The 12,904-nt window shown below is 37.2% G+C and overlaps 1 protein-coding gene and 1 pseudogene across 5 annotated transcripts in view; one reads left to right on the forward strand and one right to left on the reverse strand.

Annotated features, from left to right (window-relative positions):
• Positions 1–12,904, forward strand: part of PHF20 (PHD finger protein 20) — a 105,607-nt gene that overhangs the window by 60,766 nt on the left and 31,937 nt on the right. For all 5 annotated transcript variants that reach the window (XM_006921766.3, XM_025039990.1, XM_025039991.1 and 2 more), the window contains one exon: positions 12,142–12,420. In XM_006921766.3, coding sequence (XP_006921828.1) covers positions 12,142–12,420 — 279 coding nt within the window. The remainder of the gene's footprint in view (positions 1–12,141; positions 12,421–12,904) is intronic.
• Positions 5,352–5,469, reverse strand: LOC112471267 (annotated as a pseudogene).

Here is a 12,904-nt window from a genome sequence, read left to right on the forward strand (position 1 = left end):
CTCCCTATTTTATAGACAAAGAGCCTGATATTTGGCTAAAAAGGAATGACTTAGAGCTGTATACTTCCTCATGGCTGGTGGTGCAGGGTCTGTGACTCCCATCCACCACATGAGTGCCTAATGCCATCTTTTGAGATGCTGGGTGCTATGTAAATCGAGTGAAATGAACACAGTCCCTGCCTTTAGGGAAGTTGTACAGTATGTAATGCAGAACTCCCACTGCTCTTGAGGGTACTTGTTAAAGCATTGTGTACACTCTGAGTAAGAGGCTTATTGGTAGGGTGGCCAGACTTGAAAAGCAGTGTGTGGTATAAGTGATGTCAGTACTCCAGACACGGCGGTGCCTTTGGAATTCTTTAATTTGATTTGTAAACTGGTGTTCCTGGTGTTCCTTTTGGAATAGGGCTTAGTTTTGAGTACAGGATGATCCAGAAAGATTCCTGGGAGAGAGGGGGTTTGTTGAGAACTCATTCATCAGGAATGTGTTACGTAAGTAAGCAGGAAGAAGGGCGGTATTATCAGAAACATCCAGCAAGGCCCCTCGAGGTTAGGATGTTTCTGTGTTAGTCATTGTTCAGTAAGTGCCGTCCTGATCCGGTGCCAGTCTTGGAATTTCTAACCTGGGATGGAGTCATGATCTGAGGAATCAGTGTGAAGGAGGCTCTTGGACAGCAGGAGGAGGAGCTGGGGATGGCAGCTCTGTTCCAGAGCAGAGAGGATTAGCTGCTCTAAACACAGCTCTGGCATTTGGGGAAGCTCTGCCATCTTGTGGAATAAATGCTCAGCGATTTTTGTGAGGGCTGAGTGCTGAGATTTGCCATCTAGGGGATAGCAGTGGCAGGATTGCTTTCCTTGTACTTGAATATTCTGTGACCTCAAAGTATTTTTCCTGCATATATATTTTTTCCTGCATATACTTTAAAGAAGTTTTTATTTTGAAATAATTTCAGACTTATAAAAAAGTTGCAAAATAGTACAAAGAACTTCTGTACAGACATACCTCGGAGATATTGTGGGTTCAGTTACAGTAAATAAAGCAAGTATCGCAATAAAGTGAGTCCTAAACCTTTTACTTGTGGAAGATCTTGCCTTCAGTTTGTAAAAAATGCAACATCTGTGAAGTACAATAAAGCAAAGCACAATACAATGCGGTATGCCTGTATGTGGTTGTTCAGTGAACAGGCTCTAATTGCTATAATTCCACCATGTGTTCTTTAGCAAGATAATTATTTTTATTCTTCTTTGTCTTCGAAACTTCACATCTCGTTTCTCAGTAATTCCTGCAGTCTCTTTTTACCTTTAAAATGTATCCAGAATCCCACTTTCTCAACACCTCTATCCACTGCTACTATGCTGAACAAAGTCAACGCACTCCTTCACCTGGATTATTACAGTAAATAAAGCAAGTATCGCAATAAAGTGAGTCCTAAACCTTTTACTTGTGGAAGATCTTGCCTTCAGTTTGTAAAAAATGCAACATCTGTGAAGTACAATAAAGCGAAATGCAATAAAATGAGGTATGCGTGTATATCTTCAACCAGATTCCCCACTTGTTAGCAGTTTATCATGTTTGCTTTGTTATTCTGTTTTTAAAAGTATTTTTTTTCTGAATTGTTTGTAAATAAGTTGTAGACCTTTACCCCTAAAAACAGGACATTCTCTTATATTACCAAAATATAATTATCAAATTCAGAATTTTATTCAAACTTTATCAGTTATTGTAATAATGTTCTTTAAAGCAAAAGTGAGAAAAACATTTTTCTTTTTCTGGTTGTATCCTGGCTGACACATTGGATTTAATTGTCATGTTTCTTTAGTCTCCTTTTTAGTCTTTTTAGTCTTTTTTTTAAGTCTTTTGTGACCTTGACATTTCTGAAGAATATGATGTTCCTCAATTTGAGGTTTTTTGATATATCCTCATGATTAACTTTAGGTTATTCACTTTTAGCAGAGATACCATGTAAGCGTTGTATCCTTTTCATGTGCATTGTATTAGGAGGCACATGATTTCTGTTTGTCTCATTTATTGGTGGTATTAACTTTAATCACTTGGTTTAGGTAGTATTTACTAGGTTTCTCTACTGTAAAGCTATTACTTTTCCTTTTATAATTAAAAAATTTCTTGTGAGAGGATACTTTGAAGCTATGTAAATATCTTGTTTCTTTATTAAACTTTCACCTACAGTTTTAGCATCCTTTGAAACATCTTGCCTGAAACAACTTTACCTATGATGGCTGCCAAATGGTGATTTCTAATTCTCATCGTTCCTTCTACATTTATTAGTTTGTATTCTAATGTAAGGAAGAGCTTTCTCTTCTTTTTTAATTATTGTAGTTATAGCCACATGAACTCATGGATTCTTGCTTCATTCAATTGGTTATAATCTGTTTCAGTCATTACTTATTTTAATATCCTTTTGTCCCAGATTTGGCAAGTGGGAACCCTTCACACTGGTTCCTATGTCTTCATCATTCTTTGAACACTTATTTACTTTTTGGCACAAGATATTCTAAGCTCATCTTCCATTTACCCAACCCTGAAGTCAGCTCTTTCTCCAAGAAGCCCTATTTCTTTTAAGTGGAGAATTGTATTTAGAAACCAGGATCTGGATGCTAGGCGTATTCATTGTTCTTGAGGTATAAAGAGAAAATGTGGAAGTTTCTCTGTACCACCTGTCTTCCTCGTCCAGGCCCTTTTCCAGAGAGAACTACTGTCAACAGATTGATTTCTATCCCTGGTTTCCTTTCTGTGCATTTTTATAATATCTTCTCCCTCCTCCCATAACTATGTATGTAGCGGGCAGTTTCCTGTTTTCGCTTAGCAAATTATTCATATCAGTAAGTACAGAGCTACTTTAAGTGGCTGATTAGAATTATATAACACAGACTTCCCATAATTTTAAAAATTGTTTCTCTATGGACATTTTGATTGTTTATTTTTTTTATTCTAAGCATTTGACTGGACTTGCTGTGAATATTTCACTCTGTTCATGTTTCTCTTTAATTGCTTTTGTTGCTTCAAATCTGAGAAAGTTATTCTTTCACAGACCTGAAAAATGTTTTATTCATTATATTATATATAGTATTTGAAGTACATGTCAAAAAAGTATTAAACTATTGGGTTCCCATGGTGTCATTGCTTGACTAGAAGAATACTGACTGCATTAGGGGCTGGTGCTGAGGGAACACAAGACAATGCGAAGTGGCCCTTCTCTTCTAGCTGGAGGAGTGACAAATAACAGGATCCAGGAGTAGATCCAAAGTGCTAAAGATGGTGTGCAGCAGATAGTCATTTGTGCCAAGAGTTGATGGCTTGTGGTCCTGAGAGCCAGGGCCATCTGGACACTGTCCTGCATGTGGTATGAGTTGGGTCTGGATGGAAGTAAAGACTTGGAGAGCGCGGGAGGAATGGCAGGGAGGGCAGAAGTACGAGCTATGGAAGCATGAAGCACTTGCTGGGGCCAGCAGTAGGCTGGGCAGATGCCGAGGCCTCATTGTGGATTAATGGGAGATGAGTTTTGAAAGCAAGATGGTACTTAAATTGAAATGGGCTTAAAATGCCACACCGAGTATTGCCAATCAGACTGAATATCACCATCATAGTCATTGAACTGTGAGGTTTTGAGGTACTGGCAGTGGATATACAAAAAAAAAGCGGGGGGGAGTTTAAGAGGACATTTATTTCTAAGCCAAGTTTCAGAAAACAGTTGAGAAACCTTTTTTAATATGAAAGTAATGTATGCTTATTGTAAAAGAAAGTATAAAGCATTACTCAAGTATATAGAAAATGAGAGGGCTTCTGATCCCACACTATATTATCTAATTGCTGTGTAACAATATTACCACAAACATAGTGGCTTAAACCAACACATTTATTTTCTCACAGTTTCTGTGTGTGAGAAGTCCAGGCACAAGTTAACTGGGTCTTCTGTAAGGCTGCAATCAAGGGGTTCGTCAGGGCTGCATTCTCATCTGAAAACTCCTGGGGAAGGATCCACTTCTAGGCTCATGTGATTGTTGGCAGCATTCAATTCCTTGCCGGAAGTCAGAGTGAGGGCCAGTTTTTTGTTGGCACTCTCTGTTTCTTGCCACATGTACCTCTCCATCGAATAGCTCATAATGTAGCAGCTTGTTTCATAAAGCCAGCAAGGGAGTGTGCCTCCTAGTAAGGTGGACGTTAACAATCTTACATAACATAATCATGAAAGTGATTATGAAAGTGATAATCATGAAAGTGATAATGCTGTCACCTTTGCCATATTCTATTAGAAGCAAGTTACTGGTCCTGCCCACACTCAAAGGGATGGGATTTATACATGAGTGTGAATACCAGAAGGCAGGGATTATTAGGAGACATTCTGTAGTCTATCCCCTCCTGCCCCCGTACCTTCATACCCTGCCCCCCCCCCAAAAAAAAAGTAGAGAAAACATTCCTTAGAGTTACCATTATTAAAAGCAAATTCAAATTCTATGGACTATTTTTCTGTATACAGTAGTAATTTGGGAGAGGCAAGAGCAAAGGGCGACTCTTGGGAGCCAGGGGAGAGCTCTATGCTTTGCCTTGATTCCTCCAGACAAAAATCTGTTAAACAGAAGGAAGAGCACAGAGCATTTAAATGGTAATACCAGTAACTATTTGCAAACATTGATTTCCATACTGCTTTCTAAAACAGGAATAAGTTAATTTCTACCCCCTGGGTTAATTTAATACCCCTAGCTTTTGAACCAGGCTCCCACAAGGATTTTATGTATGTATTTTCTGCCTTCTCTGTACTAGTTACTGCTCCTATGTTGACAAGGACTATAGAGTATCCCAGGAGTAGATGATGTCACTTAGCTGATGCCATCAGTGACATATGTTCCAAATGACCTGTCCTCCCCTTGGGAAATACATATCTGTGTGGGAGACTTGGAATTTACGTAGACAGTGGCCAGCAGGCTTTTTTGGCAACCAGTGGCTCTCCTAGTTTCTTGACTGTGCTTCCATCACCATGTTTCTTTTGTCACACAGAAACACCTTTCCGGGGAGGAGTATAATGTGAAAATATATAAAAGTTTTGTTGTTTTTTCTACTGTGAAAATAATATTATAAACCTATTAGAAAACATGGAAAAGTCAAGAAAACGGATTTTTAAAACATTTCTCATAGGTTTGTCTTTAATTTATTTTTTAATTTTTAGTGGTTAGAGATTTATATAATTTACGACTTGATCTCCCCAAAAAGTCTACTACCCACCTGACAGCACACATAGTTATTACAATATGATTGACTAAATTCTCTATGCTGTACATTATATCCCCCTGATTATTTTGTAACTGTCAATGTGTACTTTTTTTTTTTTTTCTTTTAACGCTTATAGCACCTGGTATTCCTAGGTGGTCTCCCATCCAAGTACTAACTGGGCCCAACCCTGCTTAGCTTCTGAAATCAGACAAGATCCGGCACGTTCAGGGTGGCATGGCTGTAGCAATTTATACTTCTTAATCCCTTCACCTTTTTCACCCAGGCCCCCAACACCCCTCCTATCTGGCCGTCGTGAAACTGATTTTTTAAAATATGAAATCCTGTAACCAAAAGATGGCCAGTTTACATTCCTACAATTCTAAAAAATAATGTATACTATTATATATTATTCTTATACATATTCTTATGTTTTGCTCATAACATAATTTGTGGATATTCTTGAGCATAATTATGCTGTGCATATTTTATTTTTAATTCTTTTTAAAATGTAAAACATTTTTTCTGGTTACTGTTCCTATTGTGCTTTTATGATACCATTAATATATCAGTTTTTGCTTAATAAGTCAGGTGATTAGATGTTAACATTTTGCAGGTTATGCCACTGATACATGGACCCCTTGCTGAGAGTATGCATAATTTTGATTGTTTTAAGTAATTACTGTGAGGTCAGTGACAACCAAGATGGCAGCTAATGTTCAAATAACCGGTTGCAGTTAGTAACAGGTTTTCTCTTCTATTACCTCATGGAAACATGTAGGAGCCTTGTGAAATAAGTATTTTTATTCCTACTTAATAATGAAAAAACAGTCTTGGAGAGGCTCTTTTGTTTGATGTAGTAGTACGGTAAGATAAGTGCTGTAAGAGAAAAGAAAGGAGCACATTTCCTATTTCAGTGTTTTGGAATAAGGAGTGAACAGAACCAACTGTAATACAAATAGAAAGGGATGGATACTGCAAGATTTATTTTCCATTAAGTACTTATGGGAATTCAGAGAAGGCAGGACAGAATCTTGACTGCTGAGAAACCAAGGAGAAAACATTGTGCAAGGAGGTGCCATTCGAAGGATGAGTAGCACTTGGTTTTCATATGGGAGTAAGTGCCAAATAGAGGGAACCATGCCGATTACGCTGGCTGAACTGGCAGCTTTCATTGTGCATAGAGAGTTCGTTGTGGCTGTAAGGGAAAAATAGGATAAAATTTTAAAGTCTGGAAAATTTTTCATACCTCTAAAAATTGGTTGGGTTCAAAATTAGTGCAGTTTGCAAGATCTTCATGAAAAAGGAACAAATACTTAAGTCTTGGGTGGTATATATATCTTTTATTTTGCTGTTGTTTCATTTTAATTTAACATAATTCTTATTAAAGAGTTAGCATAAACATTTTATTACTATAGAATTCTTTAATCTTTTTGATTCGTAGGTCTGAAATTATAGCTAATAGTTTAATCTATCAGATTTTGTCACGGGCTATTATTCATAACTGATTTATATCCTATTTGCTGCTTTTGTTACCCTGATGCTTATGTTGATTGTTTTTTCCCAACGAGATTACCAACAGGCTTATACTCAGAAGGGCTTGCACATCAATGAGTTATACTGCACTGAGTTGAATTTGTGGGGCTGTTACTTCTTGAACTTCATGGTTGAAGATTCATAATTCTCAAATTTTTCTTCTTGTAATGTGTACTTCTTCAGACAAAAACCAGCGACTCAGTTTTATGTTACCAATGTTGGCATCTTGAAAGGGGCTCTTGGTTTGGCCAGGGGCTTCATGACAGTGATACCTGGCAGTGTCTTCTCTCCTGAGAAGTTTATCTGTTCACTTGACCCTCTGTGATCCTAGTACCACCTCTCAGAGACAGGTGGCCTACCTACGTGCCGAGATTGCTCATCTTTGGAGGGCCAGCTCATCTCATCTTCTGCTTAGCTGTGAGGAATCAAGGGTTTTGCTTTTGTGGAGAGGACTTTTTATCCTTCCAAATTAAACTTATTTCCTTTTGAGAGGCTTACGAAAGTGATAGATTATCTGTCTTAGTCCATTTGGGCTGTTACAACAATACCATAGACTGGGTAGCTTATGAACAACAGAAATTTATTTCTCACAGTTGTGGAGACCGGGATGTCAGAGATCAAGGCCCCAGCAGATTCAGTTCATATAGTTCTCACTGTAAGCTCATATGGTGGAAGGGGCAAGGGAGCTCTCTCTGGGGTTTCTTTTATAAGGGCACTAGTCTCATTCATAGCCTAATCACTTCTCAAAAGCCCTACCTCCAAATACTATCATATTGGGGATTAGGTTTCAGCATATGAATTTTGGGGTCTGTAGCACTATTAGATTATTTCAGCAGATAGTTTGAACCACATCTCTTTTGAAATAGATCTTTGGCCATGGAGGAGATAGATATATGAGCATGTTGGAAATCTGCATAGATGAAATTGAATCTGTTTAGGCAGCTCTAGCCAGAGTGCGTAGATTAATTGATTGATGTCAGCCGGAAGGCTATTCCAAAGACTGTCCTCAGCTCTGTCTTACTGGACCTTATCAACGACCTGGAAAATGATCTAAGAATATAGAGGATTATAGAATCGAGAGTTATAAAATTTTTGAATTAAAAAATCAGATGGAGTTTATTAGGGATAAATGTAACCTCTCATATATAGTTTGACAAAACTATTTGGGGAAAACGGAAATGCAAAGACAATACAAAATGCAGGATTTTGTTGGCCTAAACTTGGTATTCTCAGCATTGTATAATGTAATTATTTTTTTTAAAAAAATCTTTGGCTGCATTAGTAAAAGTAAAATGTCCTAAAAGCTGGGGGTAGTAGTAATCCTACTGGATAGCTATACTAGAAATTTTGTGATTGGTTTTGGATTTCACATTTTTGAAGGATGTAGACAAAACTGAGTGCTTACAGAGTGCTGTGTCTCCCAGCAAGAGCTTATGAGGGCTGGCGAAAGGGTGTTTCACTATGGTCGATAATTATAATAGCTGTCTCCAGCTACATTCCATCAATGACATAAGCCTATTTACTAAGATATATTTTATATTAAAAATGGCCTGCTTTGTGCCATGTACATATGTTATCTATAGCCCTCTTTTCAACTCTTTGAAATAGATAGTATTCTTTTTTATAGATGAGAAACTGGATAATCAGAAACATGCACAGCTTATTTATACAACTAAGGAAGGGTAGAGCTGGCATTTAAAGTTGGGCCGTTTCCATTATAGCATACTGCCTCTGGCATGAGCATCTAGTGAGGCTGGGAGTGGTGAGGACTTCTGCTCTCCTGGTGACGAGCAGATTAATTCCTGAAAGGTTGTTCATAAGTCTCATTTGTTCATAAGCCCAAAATGATCTGGTAAGACACATGCCAGACACTTTCCTAGGATCTTTGCATGTAATTTATTTAATTCTCACAACTCAATGAAGAAGTTACCATTATTATCTCTACTCTGCATATGAGGAAACTGAGGCAGGAGAAGCAGAGAGCCAGGATTTGAATTAGGCTGCCCAGCTGTGGAGCCCCACTTTTAGCCACTGCTTTGTCTTTGCATTATGAAAATCACCAGCATGTATACATAAGATGCAAAGTTTTTGAATAGAGAGAATGGTGGTTCTTTATAGAATTGGTTCAGAGTTCTCATTCTCAACTCTTCTTTTTGTTTTTTCTATATTCACTATTTTTAATTTTAAATTTATTTTTTATTTAAGTATAATTAGTATACAACATTATGTTAGTTATATTAGCTTCGGGTGTACAGTATAGTGATTCAACATTTTTATGCTTTGCAGCATCACCCCGCTAACTGTAGTAATCATCTGTCACCTTGCAAACTTACCACGAAATTATATACTATATCCCCCTTTACGTTTTTCACCAGCCCCCATGTCTTCCCTTTGACCTCTATTTCTATGAGTCTGTTTTTGTTTTATTTTGTTTGTTCATTTGTTTTGTTGTTTTAGATTTCATACATAAATGAAACCATATGATATTTATCTTTCTCTTTTTGACTTATTTCACTTAGCATAATCCCCTCAAGGTCCTTTGATGTTGTTGGAAATGGCAAGATTTCATTCTCTTTTTTTTTTTTTTATTGCTGAGTAATACAACATTGTATCTAAATGCCACATATTCTTTATCCATTCATCTATCAAATGGACACCTAGGTTGCTCCATATCTTGGTTATTGTAAATAATGCTGCAGTGAGCATAGTGTGTATATGTCTTTTCAAATGAGTGTTTTCGTTTTCTTTTGATAAATACCCAGAAGTGGAATTGCTGGGTTGTATGGTAGATTTATTTTTTTAGTTTTTTTCGAGGAATCTCCATACTGTTTTCTATAATGGCAACACCAGTTTGCAGTCCCACTAACAGTGCACAAGGGTTCCCTTTTCTTCACATCCTCACCAACACATATTATTTGTTGACTCTTTGATAATAGCCATTCTGACTGGTGTGAAGTGGTATCTCATTTTGGTTTTGATTTGCATTTCCCTGATAATCAGTGATATTGAGCATCTTTTTATATGTCTGTTGGCTATCTGTATGTCTTCTTTGGAAAAGTGTCTTTTCATGTTCTCTGCTCATTTTTTGATCGGATTATCTTTGTTATTGAATTGTATGAGATCTTCACATATTTTTGATATCAACTCCTTATAGATATATCATTCATAAATATATTCTCCCATTCAGTCTTTTGGTTTTTATTGATGGTTTCCCTTACTGTGCAGAAGCTTTTTGGTTTGATGAAATCCCATTTGTTTATTTTTGCTTTGTTTACCTTGCTAGAGGGGACATATCTAAAAAGATATTACTCAGGCTGATGTCAAATAGTTTACCTATGCTTTCTTCTAGGAGTTTTATGGTTTCAGGCCTTACAATTTAAGTCTTTAATCCATTTGAATTTATTTTTGTATATGGCTTAAGAGTGTGGTCCAGTTCCTTTTTTTGCATATATCTGTCCAGTTTTCCCACCACCAGTTGTTGAAGATCATTTTCAATTCTTAATATTTTTTTAAAATTCAAAGATGTTTGTATTTTAGCATTCTTCTTTTGCATTATAAATAACTTTATCAAAAATCTGGGCTTCAAGTGCATCAAACAGAAGGATAACTGAGTTTACTTGAACTTGACTAGTGTAGTTAGGTGGTGGCAGACAGTGATACTCTTTGATCTCAGACCTTAGCTTTGTTCACATGGTGGTCAGTGGAGCTGTCTTCAGTGATTTTTGCAAGAAATTGTATGGAAAAGGAATTGTTAAGTTAAACCATATGAAATGGCCAATATTTAACCTTTTAACCTGCAAAAAATGGCAGATCCATTTGGTTTAACCTAATAGGTCCAAGAGGAGGAAATTCCAGAGAAACCATTTGTATTTGGTTTTAAGCAAGAATTTTAGGAGATTAGAGTTTTGAATTTCTCCACTGACATACTTGTCTTATACAGCTGTTAGTCTGATAAGTATGTATTCCATTTTACTTTATGTTACTTTTTTCTCCTCTTAACTGCATCTAACTGATTTGACCTCTTATATCTTGTTATGGATAGAAAGTGATTTTGAAGCATTCTGCTGTGTGTGTGTGTGTGTGTGTGTGTATGTAGAATATTTTACTTGTTTAAATTAATTGCCTATATAACAGCATTCACCAGATCATCAAGCCTACCAGTTAGTTTTACAGCTATACCCTGTGCTGCATTTGAAAGAAAGTATGATTTAGATTGAGTTTAGGAATTTTTTTTTTTCTTTTGATTATGAAATGGTACTTGAAAAAGTAATCATAATATTTATCAGAGGTTCAGCACACTATCTGCTTCTAATGGAACTTGTATCATTGCATTTAGGAAAAATTTGATTTACTCATGAGAGGATATTCTTGGGTGACCTGTTCTGTAGAGTAGGAGAATTTGAGTTTAAGGTAATTGCTCTGATTGGGGTGAGGGCATTGTGAAGGGAGTCTTCAATAAATTGATTTAAAACATTAAAAAAATTTTTTTTTGATTACAGTTGACATACAGTATTATATTAGTTTCATGTGTACAACATAGTGATTTAGACATTTATATACCTTACAAAGTGATCACCCTGCCACCTCTGTTACCCATTTGACACCATATATAATAATGACAATATTATTGACTATAAACTGATTTTCTAACATGAAAGCCTTGTAACAGTTTTACTTTTTGTCATTGATGCATGACAGACCATTGCCTTCTGTTTATTTGGTTTTAGGGAGTGTTCAGACTTTTTTGTCTCTTGAATTTCATCATTGAGTCCTCCAAGTTCTCCTCATGCCTTCACCTCCATTTGGTTGGTTGGCTTCTTTTTTCCCTTTATAGTCTATGAGTCCTTTTGATCAAACAAAGTACATGGAAGTGAAATCTCAAAAACGCTCAATACTAAAATCTTTGCGACAGTTAACACTCTCTGTGCAATAACTGTTGTAGGATCCCTTGGGTTTAATAAAGAGATCCCACCAGAATGATCCCTAGTTCTGTCCATACAGAGAGGGACCAGAATGGTGGTAAGTCTGAATCTGGTCCAGCTGATGAGTAACAAGTGCTGGATTGGGATCTTGGTTTTTGTTTTTAGTATTTTCCCTTGTTCTTTCCTCTGAGTCTCAAACCCTGAAAACTTGTATGGCTACTTTAAACAAACATGTTGATTGCTTTTTTCAATATGTGAATAGCAGGTGAGTCTCTTTTTTCTCTTGAAGTCATAGCCATTCTTTCTAAAGGGTAATCTTGGGAGGTAATGGCAGTCTGATTGATGTCTCCAGCAATATCTGCATGCTACTCTTATACTTTCTATTGCCACGTGTTAATGTATGTATTGTAATAAGTAGGATAAACACAAGGGATTTTTGTTTTTTTTTGTTTTGTTTTTCAGGGACAAATACTTTTAAGAAAACAGATGATTTCGTGACATCTAAAGCACCAGCTGTTGACCTAGACCACAAATTTAGGTGCAAGGTTGTGGATTGTTTAAAATTTTTCCGCAAAGCCAAACTGTTGCACTATCACATGAAGTATTTCCATGGAATAGAGAAGTCTCCAGAGCCAGAGGAGAGCCCAGGGAAGAGGCATGTCCAAACGAGGGGCTCTTCAGCTTCAGACAAGGCCAGTCAGGAGAACCTGACCAGGAAGCGCGTCTCTGCCAGTTCACCAAGTAAGTGTTTTCATTTCACGTTGCGTCTGTATCACGGGGGGCTCTGCTGCTCAGATCATAGTACTTGCATTTCTGACACACAAAACAGGTGTTAGCTTGGTTTGGTCCAGTTGAATCCCAAAAGATTGAAATGACAAGTGATTCTCAGGGGTTGTATCACAGAGCTGTGGCCCTCCTGGAGGAAGCAGAGATACCTAACTCTTGTTCTCACCTCAGCCTCTTGCTGCCCAAGTTACCTTGAGAGGGTCCCTTAGCCTCTGAAGGCCTTGGCACTTCCCTTATGAAATGGGGACAGTCAAGGAAAGGGAGCTCTTTCCACAGCCAGGAGGAGAACGCATGCACAGAGCAGCATGGGTATAGTTATCCCATCCCCCATCCCTGCCAGCAGGACAAAAGAACAGAACTAAAAAGTGATATATGATTTTCTGGTGAGGTCCACATTTGAGTCTAATTTCATCATAATTGTAACTGAACATATTTCCCT

This window comes from Pteropus alecto, unplaced genomic scaffold (genome assembly GCF_000325575.1).
Source record: "Pteropus alecto unplaced genomic scaffold, ASM32557v1 scaffold45, whole genome shotgun sequence".
Lineage (NCBI taxonomy): Eukaryota > Metazoa > Chordata > Mammalia > Chiroptera > Pteropodidae > Pteropus > Pteropus alecto.